We start from the raw sequence: 24,661 nt of genomic DNA, 5'->3' as shown, positions 1-24,661 counted from the left end.
ATGGGCATTGACTTAGAGGAATCTACCTGCCAAAAGGTGGCGCTAGAGGAACAGTTTTAATTTTTTCCATCAAGGGAAACTTATTTGTATGGACAAAAGAGGGGACACCAAGCCGATCCTCGTGTAGTAAATCAGGCGGAGAGTGAAATATTATAGACAGACAATTGTCTGCTCACCTGACAGGGTTGTGAGAGCGTCACAACGACCCAAAGCACAATCAATATCTGATCCTGGGAAGGTAAACTAGATGGACGTCACCGGGGTGTATCATATAGCAACAGGAGAAGGACCAACCAACCGGATAGGTCAAGGACAGCGCTCACCCAATAATTAGAAACCTTCTAGGGAACAGCACAATGCGTTTCGGTCTTTAGGAGCTATGGGTCTGAAACGCGTTGTACCATTCCCTTTGAGTGTTGTTCAATAAAGAAGGTTCTTAATTGTTGGGTGAGCGCTGTCCTTGATCTATCTGGTCGGTTGGTCCTTCTCCTGTAACTTATTTGAACATGGAGCATGCATGACCTTTAAAGCTCCGTACATCTGCAAAGGCAGTCCACAAGGAGTACCCCTACATATACACATTGGTATTGCTGTATCCCAACTAATGTAGGGGGGGGGGTGGACAGGTTGGCTAGGGTAAACAATCAGGGATAAGCAAACTGGTTCGTAATGCACCCCATGGGGTCACCACTGAGGACTGTGATTGGGCCTGAGGGACCAAGATGTCACAAAAAGGAGGGATGGGGACCAAAGATAATGAGAACGGTGAGTGAGCTCAGGAGGGGCGAGGGACGGTATCATTGTCTATTATTCTTTACACCTCCTCTCGGCCTCCCCTTACAAGACTCTGGGAACTGAAGAGATTATAATAAGAATTATTCCATTTCAGACTGGACTGCAAATCTGGCAAATATTCATGAAACAAATCTTGCAAAGTTCTCCCGTCCTTAATAATTTCGTTTATGTTTTTAGTATTGGAACGTGAATGGTTTGATGGGCGACTCTTGGGCTTTCCCCTGACATTTCCTTTTGTTTCCATTTGCAGTATACATTGTAACAATCGAACTATTAGAGGGAATAGTCATTGATGTTAAGATGCAAACTCCTGCCTATGTCCAGCTCTTCTGACTTTCTTGCCTTCCTCCTTATATATTTCGGTCCCCCCCCTTCACGTAAACAATGGACGTTCTAAGATAAACACAAATCATTTGAACTTTTGCAACATAAAATGGAATTTTGTCAAAATGTGGTTACAAAAAAAAATAAAAATTGCAATGTTTGGTTCTATTTTCCATTTACTAAATAATACGTCCTGGCATAAACAAGATAAAGTGTCGCCTCATTGGCGGCGAGGGGAAATGCATTCGCTTGCAAATCGTCCTGAAAGTAAAGGTTATGTGGCGGGTTTTTTTTGCCGTTGTGGGATTCTTACTTTTCTCGAGGCCAGGAACTCCATGCCTTTGGCCACCTGGAAGCTGTAACAAATCAGATCTTCCATTGTTAGCTGTCTCTTGCTGACATCTTCGGGATCTGAAAAGTAAGAAAAAGTAAGAAAAAGTGAGAAGTGTTGTGCGCAGATCTGGCTTTCGCCGCAGTACAGTTTCCCAGCCGTCTTTCCTCAAGATTTCTTTAATAATAATTGTTTCCTGCAATTAGTTTTTTTTTGTGGGATATAAAGTTGAGCATACACGGCTTGGCGATGGTGATACAACATGGTTCGCACATAACTTTGGCGCACATAGAGCCTTGATGTGCATAGGGCAGGGCACACAGTTTTTCGTCAGGCCGGCATCTGCTTGGCACGTGACTGCCACATTTTATACTGTTCAAAGCGCAACTTTCATTGTTTTTTTATTGACCGGACAAAGAGGTCTAATGAAAAGAGTGACAAAGAACAGAACAGCAGCGGGAAATATATCACCCTGTGACGAACATATCGCCATTGTGTGTGTGTTTATTCCGGGAACTGAAGTCACTTTAGACATCACAGAAACCACAAGGCTTCCATTAATAAAGTGACACAACATCAGCTGCTTTTAGGATTTCTTGCTTTCTCTGCATTTATCCACAGGACCAGAAGACAGGCGTAAGCAGGGGCGTAACCACCGGGGAAGCAGCGGAGGCAGCTGACACAGGGCCCGGGACATTAGGGGGCCGGCGACAGCTGCTACCACTGCGTTTTTTTTTTTTTTAATAGGCCGTTACCGGCCCTATATACTTACCGATCCTGGCAGGGGCCGGGATTGGTAAGTGACGACACGGGCCCCACAAGCACTATAGGTCTTTTCAGACCCCCGAGTATAACGATCGGAGGCCCGGGAGAGGTAAGGCAACATAAAAAACTGTGTTACTTACCTCTCCGGGCAGGCTTCGACCTACTTGCATGACGTCATATGACCCGCGACGCAGGGTCCCGGTCACATGACATCCCGGAAGATGGCCGACAGTGACGGAGAATGCAGGGAAGTCGGGAGATAGGTAAGTAACAGTAGTTTGTTATGTTTGTATCCCTCTGGGTTATTATACTCTTATTATACTATTATTGGTTGAGGTCCTCAGCGTCGGTCGGTGGGGGGCCATGTCAAAAGTTTGCCACGGGGCCCCACCATTCCTAGTTATGCCACTGGACGTAAGATATAATAGACAAAAACTTTACTGTCTCCCATACGCTATATGGAATGACTCAACTGGTAAGAACATATTATCCATGATGAATTTCTCATTGCTTATAGAGAACCAGGTCATAATAGGTCATTAATATGAGCTTTGTAGAGGTCTAACACCAGGCACCCCCACTGATCAGCTGCTCACTGCACAATGTATGGATACTTTGTATATTGCCGCTCAGCACCCATTCATACCAGAGACCTGCCTCCTATGGCACCCACATCGGTCCTAAGCGTGTGCATGTTTAAAGATCCTACACGTATGGCGGATGTTGGAAAGGGGTTATTAAAATGGGTGCAATAGTCACTGTTTACCTTCCCACAAAACTAATGACCCCCCAAATCCCTGATGACATGTATATAAATAGCAATCTTATAATTATTTTGTATATGATGACAGATCTGCCATATATAATCGTATTGCAAAATCTACTCTAGACCCTGCCAACAACAACAGGATTATTCCCAGCAATATGGAGCCTTCTGCAAAGTCATGGATAGCTGAATCGTACACGTCTGCTGTCAGCACGGCCTCAACGTTCTTGGCAGTTGTCGGGTTTCTCTCATTACCATAATAATAATAATCATATTTATATATGTGACGGGTGTGCAATGGTGTTTTACATTCCAGATAGCACCGCTGCCAAGAACCACCATAAGACTTAAAGGAATATTCCAGGTGATTCTAATACACTACTATATCTATAGCAAGTCCTGAGGAGGAATGGGGAAGGTAAGGAGTGTAGAGGAACCTACTTAGATACATTGTTATCATCTGTTTTGCTTGGTACACAGATCAGACCTAAATCTAAACATGGAGATTGTTTTTTTTGCCAAGACATCTAGAGATCTTCTCAAATCTTTGTTCTCCCTTCCAAACCTTCATGGGTCCAACTGCTTCCCGTGGCCAAAACTAAAAGTCCTCCTTACTAGACCTTTACTATAGTCCAGCTCTCCATCACCCAACCTGGAAGAACTGTCTCAGTGCGTCAACCATGGATGGAGTTGGGGTTGATATGTCTGATCCTTCCATACTGTATACCTCCATTCCTCTCTCCCGCCCTACTCTGCCTTGCTGTTGTTCCCTGTCCTGACCTAGACCTTTCATTGGGAAATTTCTGTGTATTACACCATACTGCCATTTATAAACTTGTATGTGTAAGGACCTATAAGATAAGAGAATGTGTCTCCACCGACACCCTATTGATTTGGCTGTATCGATAGGGTTATCTGCCAGGGAAAAACATAATAACAGGTTGCAAAATAAAAGGAGTGAAACTGGCCCATCCCCCACCGGTCACCCACTCGTAGTGTATAATATCAGCTATTCTTATTACCTTCTTCTTCCTCCTCTGAGTCACTGTAGCTTTTGTCTTCTATGAATCCCGAGCTGGCGGAGCTGCCGGTACTGGCCACGCTTTCCAACCTTCTTTTGATTAATTCGGAGAGGTCGCTGGTTGAGTCATCTGCAGTTTTTTCTGCTTCCTGGGACTGGGTACAAACAAACACAAAAACCATCAGGATTCTTATCAATACATCACATTGCATTGTATAAGAACTCATCCGTGGTACAGGAGCTAAGCTACGGATGGGTTTGTTACAAAGTATCCACTATGGTGGGGATATTCTTTACATTTTATGGATAACCCTATTAGGGCAAATGGACATTGGGATGAGCCAAAGCATCTCCTGCTCCGGTGTCCAATAGTCTAAAGATGACCGATCCTGCTCAAACTTTCCATATATTTCCATGCCGGTCATCTTAAGGTCTGCCAAATCAAACTATATTGCCTCTCCAGACAGACGAAAAAGTTGCACTAGAGTATTTTTTGGACATTTCGTATCAGCTACGAAGAATGTATATCACAATGGAGGGCTCAGCATCCTCATTCACTACCCAAACTATGAAACTATGTTATTTCCTTATGGTGTTACAATACTGTGCAAAAGTTTTAGGCAAGCATGGAAAAACGACATTACTATCTGGAGAACATCCTTGGAGGAGGAGCCTTGGAACTGATAATCCGGCCCCCGCAGAGCCCTGATCCCAGTCTGTCCGGGATCAGGGCTCTGATTGGAGCAAGCCTATATCCACAGAAGATCTATGCTTAGTTCTCCAAGATGGCGGCGGGAACAACCTTCCCGCTGAGTTCCTTCACAAACTGTGTACAAGTGTAGCAAGAAGAATTGATGCTGTTTCAAAGGCGAAGGATGGTCAGTGAGGTTTTTCTTATTTACATTGACTTCATTTTATGTAAGAACTTTGCAGCATTTATTTCTACACCTGACTAAAAGTTTTGCACGCCGCTGTATACTAAACCCTTGCTGCCATGTTCGCTCATAGATCGTAGAAGATTGCTGTACGGTAAAGGAGCGCACATGTAAAACGTCAGAGAATTGACTTGCCCAGGGTTACTGTATCAGTCGCTCCTATCAAGGAAGAAAATCTGACCCTACAAAACCACAGAGTCTGACTAGGGCAGGACGCCGCCGCAGCTAATAGATGCTTTGTAAGCTCGCAGACACTGATCTATGGAGCCTGGCGCTCCTCCTAAAACATCACGGCTGTAACATTTTGGAAAACACAGAGATGATGTGACATGTAGGAGCAAGCCCTTGTTACTTACTGACAAAGCCAGTGGTTAACCCTTTAATGCACAGGTAGTAATTCAGCAGTCAGTTTCCCAAAATGAGGCGGCCATGTTGTACATGGCGCCCGATTAATAGTTAGCATGCAATGGGATAGGAAATGTAACGTTTTACGGAATGGACTGAGTATCGCACACTTATCTGGCTACATTCCTGCTCTTTCTATGCTGAGGAGTCCAGTGGGTGGGACCAGTCTGCATTATCAATGAGTAGCTCCACCCACTGGACTCCTAGAAAAGAATTGGTTAAAATGAATACAGATTACACTGAAACTTGTTATCAGTTTCTTCATCCTTCTAGCACAGATAACGCTGCATATACAACCTGACAGGTTCCCTTTAAGGAATTCTTTTTTATCTAGTTTTCCGGGGTCAGATCTATACTAGCCCCACACACTGCATAACTGGGAATGTGGGAGTTGTAAGACCGCCATAGTGTCTCACTATACACAACCATTGCAAGACTTGATACATTTGCACAATGTGCAATAAGAAGCTGTGGTACTTGGATAATGTTTGATCCTGGAATTCAGGAAACATAAAGTTTGTAGCACTTACAACCCGAGCGGATTACATAATACCCCCCTATAGGGGTGAGGGACACTATATGTCACCGTGCGGAGGTCTTCTGGGTGTCTCACAAATCAGGGGTGAAAGGTAAAACTGCCATCCAGCAGATTTCACGCGTCTACTCCCCCCTGCACATACATCTCCTATCAGTGTCATTGTAGCAAATCAAAGTAACGTATCTTTGGCCGCAGCCATATGGAAACTGTCAGCAAGACCCAGCAGGGGCAGGGAGGGAAACAAAGGCTTTCCATGGGAAAGTTGGCTCCAGGCCTGGAGAAATGTCATTGTGTGCCATGGAATTGAAAGGCCCTAAAGATTTGATGATTTCATAAAGAAAAACATGAGCTAATATTGTAATGGAGAGAAATGATTGATGTCATTATTTAACTCTTCGTTCTACTCTATTACACACACAGATGTCTGACCAATTGTTTGTGCAATCAGATCAATATAAACAGAAATTGGTGCCTGCAAATTGCAGATATCTACAGTATCGTAAGGTCCCTTTATGTGGGCGATGACCAGAGCAGGTATGGAGGGCGAGTGTTACAGGGAATGATCAGTGTATACATCTGCACGTGAGATATTGGATCATTCATGTGAGCACGGAAATCACAAATGTTGGCAGCACATTACCAGGTGAAAACAGGGCAATGCAAACTGTAGGAGATTTACAACAACATGCTACATGTAAATGGAGGAGATGATCAGACAACGATTGGAAACCAATCCAAATCCCTCTCCTGGTGCCCCAGTTTAAACATGAAACTGGATCAGCTGGAGGGGGGCATTAGCAATGGGGGTAGTTGGAAGGGGCAATAAATAAATGGCAGATGAAGATGGCATTAAACCGTAGGGGTAGCTGGAGGGTGACATTAAACTGGGGGCAACTAGAGGCAGACAGGTCCCCCTCCAGCTCCTCCCACGGTTTAATGCTCTCTCTAGTTGTCCCCCAGTTTAAGTGCCCCTTTATCTGCTCCATTTCATGTCCCCTCCTCCATCTCTGCCCCCAGTATAATGACAAACACAGACAGACAGACACACACACACACAGAGACACACACAGACACACACACACACACAGACAAACACACACACTCTCTTTCTCCATCCTGCATCTCACATCCCCCTCCCTTCTCAGTACCTTACACGGATCTTTTCACTGCACGGGACACTGACACGCCCACCTAGTCACATGACCGTGTGATGTCACACAAGATCCTTGGACCATAGTCACACATTCCTCCGATCACTGCAGCCTCTTATCTGTTATAACAGCAGGTGGTGATCGGAGGAGAGATTGATCAGTAAATCATTAAAGGGACATAGCGGGACATGTAGGGAGCTGCGCGGGACGGTGGGACAGGGGCAGGAAAGTGTGAGTGTCCTGCGGAAATCGGGACGGTTGGGCGGTATGGATGTATACAACATCTAAGGGAACAGGTTCGATTTTTTTTTTAGGACAGTCATAACAGAAGCCAATCCCCCATACCTTGTAAGCTATGAAATCTCCCCGCTTGCTCCGTAAATAATTGGACAGGTTTCCGTGCTTGCAATATTCCACAATAACCATCAACGGCCCTGATCAAACGAAACAAAAAACATTTTACTAAAAAGTAATAATTTTTATTTTTTATTTTTACTTCATACAGAACTTGCGTTTTTGAGGGAACATCTAAAGTTCTGTCTTTTGTTTTCTGCCACATTTAGTACAAAACGTGACCTAGAAGACGAGAACTTGTAACCATTCCTTAAGGATTAAGATGAAGACGCCCTTATGGGTCTCTGTGCCTGACGGGAAGCTTAACATCCACTGACATTGTTTTTTCCTGCGATGTGACTTGAAGATACAAAGCCTTGTTCTCTACAGATATAAGCGAGGGACGCTTTCCTCCTAAGACTTGTGCATGAACATCCTGTCTCATGTCACACACTTGGCTCCGGCCACTAGTGACAGACAGCGTGCGGCAGATCCATCTCAACTGTTCACACAAGTGCCCTGCCACTCCACGTCTTATCTTCACGTTCACCCCATCTGTCTCTTCCTCGGTGACGCAGGCCCTAAAATTCCTTTTTATCTTGTTCATGCCATAAATCAACACCCGCAGTGCACTGAAGTCCAAGTGCACTAACTCCTCGTAATCTGATGTCTTACAGAGGTTTGCTCTGCTCCTGCCTCCACCTCCGAGAAGCGACTGCTTTTTATTTTTCATGTTAATCTTTATGGATTAAGAGTATTAAGCCTTACACAGACCAGGCTCTTGTTTTTGGAACCAAAAAGGAACATGAAGGTTCTAATTTAGATAAGAGAGAGAAAAGAGATCGTATAAACTTTGGGCTCCATGCACATCACGTTTTATGCATACGTTACAGCGTCACCTAGGTCCATGGGTTGTTTCTGGTATTGCAGCTCATTTATAGTGAGGCTGATATACAGTACTGGATGCAATGTATGGACAGGTGTCTCACCGTTACTGAATCCTAGACAATCTCTTAAAGTAATTTTGATCGTGAATCCAATATAAACCAAGATGTCGCCCTTGTAGTATGCTGTATGTTTCCCATCATTGATCTTAGAAAGCTGAGGATTTTGGAGGATCTGACGGAATCCGTGTCAGAATCCACGCCCAAAAACTCCATGTGCATGGAGGGTTCTTTCCATTCTATTGAAGTTCCAAAAACTGGCGACCATGTTCATCTGTTTTTGGAACGCCCATAAAAATCATTGTAGAGAGACGTGACTACACAGGGACCTTTCCCTTCACAGTGGCTTTGGGATAGTGTCTGCACCCCTGTCCATTCACAAGGGTCAGAGGTGGGACCTGCATCTATATCCTATGAGATGGGCCTGTATACATATAGTAACTAAAGGACAGCTGCCATCTTTGCTAGTATGTTACATTGATGGCAAACAAATAAATGATACTTTTCCTATCAAGGAATTCTGGATGTTTTTTAGATTGATATATCACAGCCCGGGATCATCAAAGCAACAATTCACTGGGAATTACAGTACGATGTGCGTGCACAGGACGGGAATGGACTTTGAAGTATCTGAGCTCATGTTTATTTTTCAATTGACCCAAGAACATTTACTTAAGAATTTAGTAATTGGCTGCAATTAACCCAGACATTCGCTTCAGTTATTTGTTTGGAATTTTCGACCCTTCGCGTTCTCCCCTTCTGAGCGAGATCCGACTACAAGGAAAAAAAAGTTTGGACAGTGCAGGAAATGAATGGGTTAACGCTGCGACTTACCTCCAGGCTTGGTGCAAGCTCCCAATAGATTCACCACGTTCAGATGATGGCCAATGTGGATAAGGATTTTCAGCTCGGACATTAAAGCTTTGCATTCGTTGTTTGTTGCACATTCTGGGTAACGTAAACAGGACACAGTCATCTCGGCACAATGGGATATTTTTACAAGGCGCACAAAATCCTGTTTAGGTTAAGGGGGGACATCAAGAGACAAAGAAAACAACCACAGCCCCAAGGAGGAATCTCAAGCACAAGACACACTCTCGAATCTTCCTCCGTTTCGTGTACGTAGGATGAAATTTATTTAGTGGTAGCGCAGAGAAAAATATGTGTGATCCGGACGAGGCACAAACGTGCGGCTGGGTGCACATTACTGGGGAGATTCATTGCCTGTGACTGACGGATGGGTTCATTTTTAGGAAATGTTACAGAGGTTTCGGAATTTCGATGATCTTTTTGTGTTTATTGCAAAATGAATATTGCAAAGTCAACTATTTTCTCCAGATGTACTAGAGAGAGGCTTGGCAAGGGAAGATAGATTCCAGGCAGCAATGTTGTTGTGCACTTGGCGGCAAGTAATACAACACTACAGTAAGCCATGAGATATAGATATAAACCGATATACTGTAGTCCTAGTTATATACACATATGAGCAGAGAATATATACACTTTTAAGGAAGTCTATCACCAGGGACACCAATGATACCAAGCTACCGTGCATTGTAGGGGACACTATGCCGAGCACCGTCACAACTTAAGATAGTCCAGTAGAGACACTGTTTCCTGTAAAAAGCTGCAAATGAGGCTCAAGTGCAATGGGGGCATGCCAGATCCAGAAATACAGATTGTCTGGCACGCCCCCATTGCACTTGAGTCTCAATTGCATTTTGATAAAAACAGGTTTTTCAAGGGCATGGGCGATATGATGATCTATCGAAACATATGATGGTGCCCAGTATAACGTCCCCTACAATGCACCGTGACTGGTGACAGACTCTCTTTAATCCACCTTTTGCCTCCAGTGAAAACCCAATTAGATGTAATACCTTTAAGCATCTTAACAGCAACAGTTTTGCAAGTAGAACTTTTATCAATGCCAAAAGCAGAGGCTTCCACCACCTTCCCGAAAGCACCGTGACCCAGCGTTTTACCTAGAGGTAAAAGTCAAGAGTGAACCATTGCTTAGACAAGCAATAAAAGACATGCAAGAAGGTCAGGCAAAGTCCCACAAGGAAGGGAAGACATAAACCTTAAAGGGTGTTTTTTCCACATTGAACTCATGTTGTCTATCGACAGGATAGGTGATGAGCGTCTGATCAGTAGGGGACCCTCACGATGACTAGAACAGGGGTCCGGAGCCCCAGTTCCTTCTGAAAGGAATATATACAGGGGGACAGAGGCTATATCCATTCAATGTCCTTGAGGATGGCAGAGACATATCTACGTTGTATGCATGCTCGACCATGACTCCATACATACTGCTCCTCACCCTGGTCGTGAGGATGAATGGGGGGGGCTCGATTCATTGTCAATTGTGGAAAAAATCCATTCCAGGTGCATGCAATAGAAAATGTAATCCTTATATAATAAAGTATTGGAAAAGAATGGAATGGAGATAGAAGATGATGAAAGAGTATACGGTAAGATATCATCCATAGACTGCTGCTAGGGTTCAGCGATCGGGATCGGGAAAGATCAGATCCCGATCGGTGATCGAGCAAATTTCACGATCAGATTTTAAAATTGGTCCTGAAATCTCAAGATCGGCTCAACCCCAACCGCTGGTGAAATAAAGGAGCTGCTGTCTCACATTCCTATTACTACATCATAGCAGGTGGGATCCTCCACAGAAGGCCAAGATCTGTGAAATCTGTGAACCGATATCTTATTTTTCACCTTCCGTGTCTGTCTTATGGGATTGGAGATAAACTTCCTTTAAGAATTTAGGCTGGATGAAGAGATTTGGCAGCCGCCCGCCCAATATTTATGTGTTGCTATACAGATTAAGAAGATCCATTTCAATTACTCAGATGTGAAGGAATGTGCAGGTCACGAAGAAATTCACAGCGATGGGTTCATTACTCCCTTGTGATAGAAACCAAAGGTTTAGCCAACGAAGATAAGAGGCAACCCCGGTGCGATGACAGCTTGGAGAGAGATTAACATTCACCATGAGACCAAAAGATATGTATATACAGAGGCAGAGGCATGGGATTCACATCATGCATAGAATCGGAGAAGATATCACATGGATTTGTTTAACCTTTCATCCCGAGCATATCCTAAGAATAACAGTGTCAGAATAATAAAGGGCGAATATCCCGATGGTGTTGGTGAGGGTTCTGGACATCACTTATTGCAATCAATGTATAGCAATGACTTTGATTATGGAATTATTATTATGATACAAATGGGTTAATGTGTGATTCTAGTAGAACATGCTAAGTTGCAATGTCAATAGGCCGATGCAAACAAAGATGGCGCTTACCAAGGCTCAGCCTGTCCCGAGGAAATTCCCACTTGCTGCTGTCATAGGGCAACCTCTCGCACTGCTCGTCCAGTGGCATCTCATCTGGATCCATAATAATGGACAGGTAACCGGTTTTGATTTCGGATGCATGCGGCTGTAGACGAGACAATGGAGAGAGGTGAGTGGGGGCCGGGAAGCCGAGATGTCTGGAGGATGACAATTAAGAATCCAAAACTTGCTCCTTGCTGCTCTATCTCATCCCCAAGGCCAATAGGTTAAGCTGTGTTAGACACTACTAGGAGACATTACATGTCTTATAGATGATTTAACTCCTCTAAGAGCCCGAATTCGCTGAGGCCGGCCGCTGACCATCCTGCCAAACACCGAGCACATGAATGGCCGCCTCACACACAAATGTTTTTGCATAGTGTAACTTAATAAATATCCTCAAGTTGACAATAAGAGCCTGAGATTTGGGCGATCTGATCTATTGTGACTCAACAAAAAAATAATAGGGGAAACGTATTGACGGCTAAAATAAAATAAAATAAAGGTATGTAGCGCCAGATGGGTGTTTGTGACTCATTGACAGAAATCTGAATCCATCTCGCGCCTTTAGTTTTTAATCACATTAAGTGTATCTGCTTATGGAGAATGTTAATATTTATATTGTTACATTGTATCCAGAGTTATGCTGCGTGCCGGTTATAGGGGTTTTCTGGACTAAAAATACAGATGACCTATCTTATGGATGGGTCACCAATGTGAAATTCATGGGGGTCTGACACCTGGCACCCTCACCTAAAAGTGATAATGATAGGCTATCAATAACAGATCAATGGAGGTGCAACACACAGATCCATCCATCAGTGGGGTAACTAAAGTCTCTTTTGTCCGGGGCCCCCTATCCCAACCCCTGTACCTCTTGTACCATATTGAGCCCCCCATCCCACCCCCTGTACCTCCTATACTGTGCTCCCCTATCCCACCCCCTGTACCTCCTATACTGTGCTCCCCTATCAAACCCCGTGCACCTCCTATACTGTGCTCCCCTATCCCACCCCCTGTACCTCCTATACTGTGCTCCCCTATCCCACCCCCTGTACCTCCTATACTGTGCTCCCCCATCCCACCCCCTGTACCTCCTATACTGTGCTCCCCCATCCCACCCCCTGTACCTCCTATACTGTGCTCCCCCATCCCACCCCCTGTACCTCCTATACTGTGCTCCCCTATCCCACCCCCTGTACCTCCTATACTGTGCTCCCCTATCCCACCCCCTGTACCTCCTATACTGTGCTCCCCTATCCCACCCCCTGTACCTCCTATACTGTGCTCCCCTATCCCACCCCCTGTACCTCCTATACTGTGCCCCCCTATCAAACCCCGTGCACCTCCTATACTGTACAGAGCCCCCCTATCCCATCCCCTGTACGTCCTATACTGTGCTCCCCTATCCCACCCCCTGTACCTCCTGTACTGTACTGTGCCCCCCTATCCCACCCCTGTCCCTCCTATACTGTACTGTGCCCCCTATCCCACCCCCTGTACCTCCTATACTGTACTGAGCCCCCCATCCCACCCCGTGCACCTCCTATACTGTACTAAGCCCCCATATCCCACCCCCTGTACTTTCTATACTGTACTGAGCCCCCCTATCCCACCCCCTGTACCTCCTGTACCATACTGAGCCCCTATCCCACCCCCTGTACCCCCTATACCATACTGAGCCCCCCATCCCACCCCGTGCACCTCCTATACTGTACTAAGCCCCCATATCCCACCCCCTGTACTTTCTATACTGTACTGAGCCCCCCTATCCCACCCCCTGTACCTCCTGTACTGTACTGAGCCCCCCCATTCCACCCCCTGCACCTCCTGTACCGTACTGAGCCCCCCCATCCCACCCCCTGCACCTCCTATACTGTACTGAGCCCCCCTATCCCACCCCGTGCACCTCCTATACTGAGCCCCCCTATCCCACCCCGTGCACCTCCTATACTGAGCCCCCTTATCCCACCCCCTGCACCTCCTATACTGAGCCCCCCTATCCCACCCCCTGCACCTCCTGTACCATACTGAGCCCCCCTATCCCACCCCCTGCACCTCCTGTACCGTACTGAGCCCCCCCATCCCACCCCCTGCACCTCCTGTACTGTACTGAGCCCCCCTATCCCACCCCGTGCACCTCCTATACTGAGCCCCCCTATCCCACCCCCTGTACCTCCTGTACCATACTGAGCCCCCCTATCCCACCCCCTGTACTTATCACTCAGGTCACTATAAATTTACCGGTAAATATTCTTCCTTGGCTTAGGCAGAGTGTCAGGACCTTAACAACAAAGATGGAGGGGGATATATAAGCTGCCACCGCAGTGCCTTCCATTTCTCTACTACGTTTGTTGTGGTCCCAATTACCTTTTTCAGCTTTCGTATGAAGAGGGTGAGAAGAAGCCAAAATAAAGTGGCTGCCACACCTGTGCATACGAGGATGATGACTTCTATGTTAGATTTTTCGTCTCCCCCTGCAAACAGATGAGTACATACAGTATGAGAACACACTTCGAGTAAAGGGATATAATTCACAAAATATATCTGTAGTGTATCAAGAAACAAATCGATCCGTGTGGTTGAACGTTCCGCTCACCTCGAATAGTGATGTAGGCAGAAGTGTTGGTGTGTCCCATCTCATTGTCGGCGTGGCACTCGTACAAACCCTCATCGTCTTTCTTCACTCTCTCAATCATCAGGCTGTTATTGTATAGCAGAGTTATTCCTAGAAGAGGAAGACGGAGACATTACAAGCATTAGAAGACATAGCTAAAGTTACTATTTTTTACCAGTGCAGCCTTATTTGCCTATTCGTTTGCCTTGGAAATACATTTTGCTTCCATCGTTCCATTATAGTTCCAAATAACATAACAGAGGACTGAAAACTCATCTGTACACCTGTACACTTGGTTCCGACCAAGCATGTATGTGTTTCCAATAGGAAAAGGCAAATAACGTGTTGCCAACCAGATATCTCTGGGCACAGCATATCTTTCGTGAGAACAAAGGATTGGATACATTTAGATACATGAAATAAAGGGATAAATATAATATATGATGCCAACTCTGAGACAGCTTTACTCTTGTGAGAACAAAGGATTGGATACATTTAGATACATAAAATAAAGGGATGAACAGAATATATGAGACAGCTTTACTGTTGTGAGAACAAAGGATTGGATACATTTAGATACATGAAATAAAGGGATGAATATAATATATGGTGTCAAAGTCTGAGACAGCTTTACTCTTGTGAGAACAAAGGATTGGATACACTGAGATACAACGTGTCTGACACTCTATGATAGTCGCCCGTCCTACCATCTGGTTCGTCCAATTTTGCTGTTACCTCTATAGAGGCTTTAAGTTTAGATAACAAGGTTTCTGTTGCTCTTTGATGTCGGTACCTATATAACATGTGGCACTATTCTATCCAGACACGTCAATGGGGATAAATAGATGATGATGATGAATCTGTCATAGCCTTCATTCCGGATGCCAGTAGGAATAGCGTCTAATATGATATCACATTGTATTACATAATGTTTTGATACGTCTTTATACATCAAATGTAGTTCATTAACTAGGACCAAAGGGTTAAACATGTAAAGATGTGCCTGGCTTAAGAAAACTTGCAGCAACTGCCTTAAGACATGTGAAATCTTAAAAGCAATCCGTTTTTATTCACGGGTTCACAAAACATTTGCAAATCTTAGACTGATTCATGAGCATTTGCTTTATTCTTTATGTACAACGTACAATATCGAGCGCGGGAATATAAATCAAAGTCTATTTTCCAATGTTTTGGCTTACGTTATGGAATACTAGAACAAAGCGACATCAAGACTCGTGTAAAATCTATGTAGATCTTGTTCCGTGTCCACATGTGTTTTCTTAAAATCCTTTGATGTCTTACTGCAGCCCAATATTATAGATGTGTAGGGAAACGTCTCTTAAGAGAACTGGATTGTGCCTAGAAACGTCTGCGGCAAGGCTAAGGAGCGATATTGTAAGATACCTCAGCTATAAATCAGGGCATGTGATAAAATCTCAGACTTGGCATCGTATATTATGTTCATCCCTTTATTTCATGTTGCTCTTATGTGGACTGGAGCCATGGACATGACGTTATCTGTTGGCATCAGAGATAAATCAATAAATTCTACATTTTATTTTCTCCGGGCTTGGAATTTAAGGAATAAGGTAGAAAGTGTGAATTCCAGAGATACGGACATTGCAGATCAGACCATGTGCTGTGACGTTGCAGCATCATTTATGTATGAGTGTCCAAGATTTGATGCAGCAAGAAAATGGAAACGACACAACTGAAGACAAAACAAAAGGTGTTCCTTGTATAGGAAGTATATCAGAAGTAGACAAGTAATGCCAAGGTTTACATCCTATGAGGACTTGGGTCTGCCATTACGGAACCACTAGAGATGACGAATCGAAGCTGACAAAGTGGAATTCGATCCAAATTTCAAGAAATATTCAAGTGGCATTGAATCAGAATTTCCTCACGCTATGTGGTTACAAATCGTATTTTTTCCCCAAAATGGCTGCAGCACGTTAGGACATGGTGCAAGGAACTCTGGGAATGCGGGATCACCCAAAAGGCCATGCATGCAGCGAATCAGCAGCCAGCCAGCCCTGTGATGGCACAGCCCTTTAACCCCTTCACGGCCGCCCACGGCATCAGGAGCGGGTGTTAGCTGTAATTGACAGCTAACACCCTGCTCCATCACCCCCGGTCAGAGCACAGCTCTGATCAGGGTTTTTAACCCAAGGGGTTCTGCTATGCTACATGTCCCCCTCGGCAACCCAAGTGGCGAGATCGGCACCCCCCATAATGCATCTTCTGCTAGAAGCCCCCAGTATCTGGTTGATCCTTTCCAGGAAGTCAGCCTATGCATCTACACATGTTTTGCAGTCTATATTGCTGAACCAATGATCACTGCATCACTGGTTCAGGTCCTCTAGGGGGACATCACTACAAACCAATTCAAGGCAACGTATTCTGCACCACTATACAGGCTCTAAGCAACCAGGAAATAGCTGTTTTTTAAAGCAGATGAATTCGGATCGGATCGGAAAATTCATCAAGCTGCCGAATCGAATTTTTGGAAAATTTGCTCACCTCTAGTAGCTACTGACCAGTTCTCCCTACCTGCCCATGTATTACTTGTATCTGAACAACATAAGGCTAGTCACTATGTAGTAGATTACAGGGTTCTCAACCTGCGGAATCAGCTGATCACTACGTGGCTGCAACGGAAAAAGATGTCTTGATACAGCAACTCCTTTAATGTTGGTTGTAGAGGAAGAAGAGAGTGTTATTCAGTGCAACACACACGTCCAGGGCATTAATCTCCCTACCTGAAGCACGTTTAATCACATAGCCATTCTTCAGCCAAGTAATGGTAGGCGAGGGATTCCCATTGACTTTACATTCCAGGAACAGGGTGCTGCTGCTATTTACTATTGTATTTTCAAGGTGCTGCACCACCCATGGAGCCTGCTTGTCTGCAAAAAACAGTCATTAATATGGAAACATTATTAAACCTATATAATACAGAAACACTTTTCACCTGGATTATTTACAGATTACCTGCGATGACTTTTCAATCTACTGGAATGTCAGTAATAACTAAAGAACAAGATCAGATTTCTAACAGATTACTTTAAATGCAGAAAGAAAAAGAAAAAAAACTGCAAATGTGAAATAAATTCACAGTCACAAAACAATTGCAATCCTAAACAGAAAAAGTAATGACATAGTTAATGCATCATAAACAATTCATCTGCATTTAGACTAATTGGCGGTACAAATGTAATTAGTATTATCAACAAGCAGAAAAAATATAGGAAATTCTTTGCATAATATCCTGAAAGGACTCGTCGAGATTTATAGGAGTTTAATTGCTAATCAAGTCTGTAACATTAATGTAATTCCATATTCTAGAAGAAATAATGACGGTGGAGACAGAGCGAGTTGCGGCATTTCTGGGATATTTTTATGAGATGGTTTAATTATTGAACATCTGATTTAGCTTTACTGAAATCATTCGTGTGGGTTCTCCGTTTTCAATTAGTATTCTCCCAAATCATCCCTGAGCAGCTGTTTATCCCTGATGTTAATATAGACACAATTCAGCTCATCGGAAGGTCACAGAAGACGTACAAAGTCTAAATTATTTCATTTTGGGTTCTTGTAAAAGAATGTTAAAGTAAGAGATCTAAAAAATAATGGAATTTAATTTAATACTGCTGTTGTAGCAACGTGACAGCGGCCCTGGCGATTGCTCATGGAAAATGGCAGCACCCACGTGTCACCGGTAAAATGGCACCTTGATCAGCTTTGACCAAGGCACCAGAGGGGTTAATGCCTGTGATCAGTGCAGGCACTGATTGCAGGCATTAGCTGCGGGTGTCTGCTGTATAAAACAGCAGACACCTGAAACTAATGCCTGCAATCAGCGCCTGCACTGATCATAGGCATTAACAGCAGACACCTGTATAAAACAGCAGACACCTGAAACTAATGCCTGCAATCAGCGCCTGCACTGATCATAGGCATTAACAGCAGACACCTGTATAAAACAGCAGACACCCGAAGCTAATGCCTGCAATCAGCGCCTGCACTGATCACAGGCATTAACAGCAGACACCTGTATAAAACAGCAGACACCCGAAGCTAATGCCTGCAATCAGCGCCTGCACTGATCACAGGCATTAACAGCAGACATCCGTATAAAACAGCAGACACTCGAAGCTAATGCCTGCAATCAGTGCCTGCAAACAGAAGACACCCGAAGCTAATACCTGCAATCAGTTCCTGCACCGATCACAGGCATTACCAGCAGACACCTGTATAAAACAGTAGACACCCGATTCCCGTGCAGCTGCCATGTACTACATTGGATATTGGGAAGGGATTAAAGGAATATTCCCCTCTGTCCCTTTATGAATATCTCTGAGACTTGCATCTGTCTCCAGAATGGGGGTCTCCTGATCCCTGTTTTGGAGAAATTGCCACATATATGAGGCCTCTCCATTTATTTGTACGAGCCCTGGCCATACCAGTGACTAGAGAGACCTGTGCATGCACATTCATCTCTCCCTTCAATGTGTGATAGGGATCAGAGGACCCCCATTCCATAGGTATATGCAGATCCTAAAGGTGGGATCCCTCATCTGCCAGTGGTTGTGGCATCACCAGTGGATGCAGCCATAAATGCCCAAATTGTAATACCCATTTAATAAGTGAACTAACAGTATTCAGTGCTCATCCATCTGTTTGAGAGGACACAGCATGACACATGGAGGGACTGCTGGCTGGGAGGACGAGCTTTATACCATCAGGGAAGTCTTTGCTTTTTATCCTTTGCTTGCAGTCTAAATGTGTTTGTATCTTATGATCTGAAACATCTTAGAATCCTAACGATACAAACTTACATATGATACATTGTACAACCGTTTCCAATTCTACACCACCCACCTAGAACAATCAGTTGACTTCTCCTCTCCACCTTTTCTCCTGTATATTGGTTCTCCGCCGAGCAGTTGTATTGTCCGGCTTGCTCTTTGGTCACATTTATTAGAGTCAGTGTGAGATGAGTCGTATGGCTTTGACCTTCCAGTTCTACCAGATCTGTAGGCACAGCATCTCCAGACGGGTAGAACCACATCAGGTTGGTAAAAAGATATTTTTCTGCACTGCAGACAAGTGTTATATCTCCTCCGACCAGAACCGTTTCCTCTTCGTTGGTCATCACTCCTGATTTAACCTCTGAAAGGTAACAATGGAATAGTGAAATCTATATCTTGTGATATCTTTTATATCAATATTATTGGAAACAACTCACAAATCTTCTCTAGTGACTTTCCTATGTAGCCTACATCAAATTCCAACCATAGATTTGCTGGCCTAAAACGCGTTGTGCTAATAAAAGATGTTCCTATAACTGTGGTTCTTTCTTACCGATTCCTTCAAGGAAGCTGGTCCACTCCATCGCAAAACCATATAATAATTCCTTTAAGACTACAGTATATTCTTATATTTTCCTATAGAAACCATCATTCTAGGGGAGGGTCAGAGTTGCAGACTAGGCTTTTCGTTAGTCAAGGGTATAATGGGTAAAATATCAGCCACTAAAGGGGTAATATACTGGGGGTTAGGCAATAAAAGATGCAATGGGGGCAGTAAAAGTGGTAAGTGGGGCCAATAAAGGATGCAATATACTATAGGGGGGCTGGTAAAGTGGATAATATACTGTGGGCGCCAGTAAACGAGTATATGGGGATCTTTGACCTGCAATTGAGTCCAGTAAGAAAGTCTATACCCTTGCAGCGCTGGAGTCCAGGGTCTAAATCCAACCAAGAACATCTGCAAGGAGTTTGTATGTTCTCCCCGTGTTTGCATGGGTTTCCTCCCAAACTCCAAAGACATACTTCATAATGAGTTTTCTATCTATTACAATATTCCATATACACTGACAATATTCTTATACTTGTGCCGCTTCTATGACTTTGAGTGTCAGAATAAAATATTCTATACATTGTTTCTTCCGTACATAAACAGCTTTCGCGTCGTACAAATATGTCAGCGCGCTTAGGATAACACACAGAGGTTTCCAATAACAAATGCGTTTAACGTGTTGCCTTTTTATTACTGATGCCGAACGTTGATTTTGGAAATGATGCGTGCAAATCACATACCGACCTTTGTACACCCAAACCATATGGAGCCCCTAAGACGAAGCTTCAGCGACCTGGAACCTATTACTCAGATACATGTATTCTCTATTGTCAACCAGGAGGTAGTAATTTCACTGCCCTCTAAAGGAAACAAGCAACAAAACTGAAATCATATCGGACAGGTGTCTCGTACTTTATGGAAATAGCCAAGAACCAGTCAATGGAATGAACATGTTGGCAATTCCAAGAATTTCCCTGACCCTTCATTTTCTATAATCCAGCTAGTTCCTATCCCAAAAAAATCCAAGGGACAGAATATTAGAATCTCATAGGAGAGATTATATTAAATGGTTGATCTCCCGCTATGATAAGAATTACTCGAGGCATCACATGGAACATCTAAACGTCTACAGATGGGACTTAAGCTTCACCTATTCAGCCCAGAGTCCAATGATCAGTCGCTTCTTCAATTAAGTCAATATGGCAGATAGGATATTACACTATAGTGGTGTTTTTTTGTTTTTTTTTGCTTTATTCTGTTTTCAATGTCTCAATGGAATCCATCCAGTGGTGTAATATGGAGACTTACAACTAGATTTGGTTCCATCACCTGATAGGTGACAATCACATTCTAGTGGTAGAATCCCTTTAAAGAGCTAGGAAGAAGGTGGGGCTTAGGAGAGTGTGGGCGGGTACAGGGCGGGGAAATGTGACGTCTCCCCTCCCAGTACCCGCCCACACTCTCCTAACCTGGGAGGCGGGGGCAGCGAGGCGAAGAAGAACGAGAACACTGGGCACTGGACCAGCCATCTCTGCAGGTAAGTGGACACCAGGGGGGATTAAAAAAAAAATCCTCTGGCTACTTAGTGATTAAAAAAAATCACTACACAGCGTGGATTCTAACAATTAAAGCGTTCACTTGTTAGATTCCATGCTGTATAGTGAATAGGATTGTTTTTAAAATCCGATTAGTAAAAAAATCCTACTGACTTGCATTGGGATCAGGATTGGGTTCGAATGAAAAATGATCGGAAATTGGATTACAAAATCGATCCTGAAAAGTCAAGATCGGCTCAACCCCAATGGTGACCCATTGCCTTGGATGAGAGAAAGCCTGGCTGCAACTCTGTCTCATAGATGACAAGAATGGGGGGTCCCAAATCCTTCTGTTTGAACAGGGCAGTAGTCATGTAGCTCCATCCAACTATACAATGTTCCACATATTCTGTTAACAATCAATCCAAAGCTGCAGATATTATAGGATATGAGGAACCGAGTCTAAACCAAATGCTATAGAAGAAAACAGAATGTGAATGCCTTAGATGATTAATATGGCCATGTTATTTAACCCTATAGTCACCATGGTGTAGGCAAAACGCATCTATTCTGAACTCTATTCCACATACAACATTGCTACCGTATACCAGATCCAATAATTGCCATGTGCACGAGGCCATAACATGTCATATAATGTGCAATCCATAAATCTTACACATTCTTTTCAAATCATTTGCAGAAAGCCCAAAGTCCTGGATGTTATTCTGGTGACCTTGTCTCAGAGATAGAACTTCTGAAGGCATCTGTATCTTTGCTCCTTTTATCCTTCTTCCTTTTTGCAAAGCAAAGGAACGTTTCTAAAGTTTTACACCTTTCTGAAGAATTTCCCTTTGTGGGGAACCTTATTATACGGCTGACATTTCCCTGGATACGTGATCTGTTGTCCTGGCCATCTCAATAAATTAGAATAGAAGAAGAGATGTTGGATACGTTTATATGTTATAGTTCTTTAATTATCCTGAAAATTACTTTGTATCTCTTGAGTCTGGACTGGGTTCACGGTTTCCAGCTGAATACAATGTTCTTTGCTTATCTGAGCATTGGCCTATAATCTGCCTGTTAGTTATAGCTATAACACTATTAGTTCTGGGTGTAATAGAATACATTCTGTTTATGAAACTGTTAGGTGTTCAGATGTCGTGTATTCAGTTTCCAAAATGTCTCCAATTTTCCAAGAGAACATTTTTTGTTACTATGAGTGCCAGGGAATTGGCCAATGTAAAGTTCATAAAAGGGACGTCTAAAGATTCTGTATCATTGTTATTGTGTATCCAATATACACAGAGGGGCATATGTCTCAGAGGGCATGTCTTATATACCCCCCCCCACACACACACACACACTTACCCCATCCCTTTAATGCTAGGAAGGCTTAAAGGGGTTAGGAGACATGGCTACTCTTTTCAGACAGCACTTTGCTTCCTCTTGTCGGGAGTCAATGTCACATCTGTTGAATGGGGCTGAGCTGTAGCATGGCCATGCCACCAGCAGATGTGATGTCACTGCCTGAAAAGAGGAAATTGATCCCTTTCTGAAAAAAGCAGCCATGTTTTATCATCCTAGAAGCCTCCTTAAAGGGGGTTTGTCACCAGACCCCCCCCCCCATAAATCCGGATATAAGTTGGGGTCACCTGAATGAAATGGAGTTTCCACTTGTGAATTGGTCCTTCTGTTGCCGTTTACCTCAATATGTAAATGAGCTCTTTGAAGCAATAAGGTCGTGCCATTGCTCCTAAGAGATAAGCATCAAAGCCCTTATTGCTCCAAAGAGATAATTTGCATATTGACCAAAATGGTGATACCTTGGCAATGGAGGCAGTGATTCACAAGGGGAAAATGCCGTGATCCTATCAGCTCTGGGTTGATGGGTGGGCTCTGGTGATAGAAAATCATGGACAAGGAAGTCTGAAATACAGAATTTCTTTTATCTGTATGGCCGTAATGGAAACCCAACTGACTCCAAGATACCCAGAGGGGTCAAAGGGATCTATTTGTGTCTGTTCCCATAAAGGAATGGAAAAGTGAAAATACAAATGGGTACATAGCCTCATACCAGCTCCCTACTTGGAAAAGCCAGTCCAAGTACCAAAAACTACCAATGTTATCCCATCACGACCCATAAGGTGATGTTTTTGACTCAGTAGGTAGCTACATGATACCATCACCCCTTAGAATGGATATTTCATAACATATCATGACTACTTGAGTTTATTGCAGGAGAGGTTTCATCGAGAGGCGTAAAAACGGAAGCCCGTAGAGCTCTGCAGTAAGGTGGACGTGAGGGCGCACAAGGGTGATAAGATATTAAGCTATCCGAAAACCAGATGAGAAAATACTTCGGGGTCTATTCATTACGTGTATAAAGTTGACGTGTCCATGTAAAAGTGTGAAACTGTCCAAAATAAACAGTGGTCAATACCAAACAAGTCCAAGAACTTCGTATCAGAATAGTCACAATGATGCAAATATCTAATGTCAGATAGCTGTCAACATTTCTGTGGTCTGAGCTGGAGACGGTGATGTGAAGACGTCTACAAGTAAGCCATTTAAAGCAGACATATTCTGTATCCAGGCCAGGTTAGGCCCCTAAAATAAGTCACAGTGTGTTCATGGAATACCAGTACAATATTGCTGGTAACGTGGTGATATAGCTATCAGGGTTACAGCGGTCACCACTGAGTCCAGGGCCCCTTAGGCAGAAGGCCCATAGACCCCCTCATGCATCTGCACTGCCCTATGCTGCATTAACCCTTTCAATATCCCTTACTAGGAATATAACATTACCTGTCTCACTGCCCAAGACCATCAAGAATATCTGGATTCATTCCATCACTTTCATCACCAAGGATACAGATATTAACCCCTTTCCTGACCTAGACCACCAAGAATATTGGGAGTCACCCCATCACTTTCAACACCAAGGATACAGACTTTAACCCCTTTACTGCCCAAGACCAAGAAGAATATCGGGATTCACCCCATCACTTTCAACACCAAGGATACAGACATTAACCCCTTTACTGCCCAAGACCAACAAGAATATCGGGATTCACCCTATCACTTTCATCACCAAGGTGACAGATATTAAACCCTTTAGTGACCTAGACCACCAGGGATGCACTAGAACTGGATGCTGTTTAGTACTGACCCAGCAGATAATATTTGACAATATTTGTGCAGATTATACTAAGGTGTGGTCCTCATGTTAAGTTATAATGTCCCCTGAGACTTCGTTAATCATCATGACAAAGCAATGGCATACAAACTGTGTTCCTGCTGAGATACAGCCTGTGACATGGCCAGATACACCTTGTCCTGGTATATTCTGTGTGAAGGGGCCGCATGCACAATATGGACTGGACTACAGCAAATGTAAGCATTGCAGATGTGCCCAAGGTCCGTATATGAAGCTCTCTCTCTCTTATTGTATGCACAGTGTATAAATAATATGTAATACCATTGTT

General features: G+C 43.8%; 1 protein-coding gene across 1 annotated transcript in view; it reads right to left on the bottom strand.

The window, feature by feature from the left end:
* The window catches only part of LOC142184819 (vascular endothelial growth factor receptor kdr-like), a 114,947-nt gene that overhangs the window by 18,454 nt on the left and 71,832 nt on the right, over window positions 1-24,661 (bottom strand). Inside the window, exons 13-22 of the mRNA XM_075259913.1 lie at window positions 19,162-19,452; window positions 17,040-17,186; window positions 14,260-14,388; window positions 14,031-14,137; window positions 11,631-11,766; window positions 10,189-10,293; window positions 9,143-9,256; window positions 7,377-7,465; window positions 4,004-4,157; window positions 1,433-1,530 (exon numbers count right to left, since the gene is read on the bottom strand). Coding sequence (XP_075116014.1) covers window positions 1,433-1,530; window positions 4,004-4,157; window positions 7,377-7,465; window positions 9,143-9,256; window positions 10,189-10,293; window positions 11,631-11,766; window positions 14,031-14,137; window positions 14,260-14,388; window positions 17,040-17,186; window positions 19,162-19,452 — 1,370 coding nt within the window. The remainder of the gene's footprint in view (window positions 1-1,432; window positions 1,531-4,003; window positions 4,158-7,376; window positions 7,466-9,142; window positions 9,257-10,188; window positions 10,294-11,630; window positions 11,767-14,030; window positions 14,138-14,259; window positions 14,389-17,039; window positions 17,187-19,161; window positions 19,453-24,661) is intronic.

This window comes from Leptodactylus fuscus, chromosome 11 (genome assembly GCF_031893055.1).
Source record: "Leptodactylus fuscus isolate aLepFus1 chromosome 11, aLepFus1.hap2, whole genome shotgun sequence".
Classification (NCBI taxonomy): Eukaryota; Metazoa; Chordata; class Amphibia; order Anura; family Leptodactylidae; genus Leptodactylus; species Leptodactylus fuscus.
This window is presented reverse-complemented; position numbering and strand designations above follow the sequence as displayed.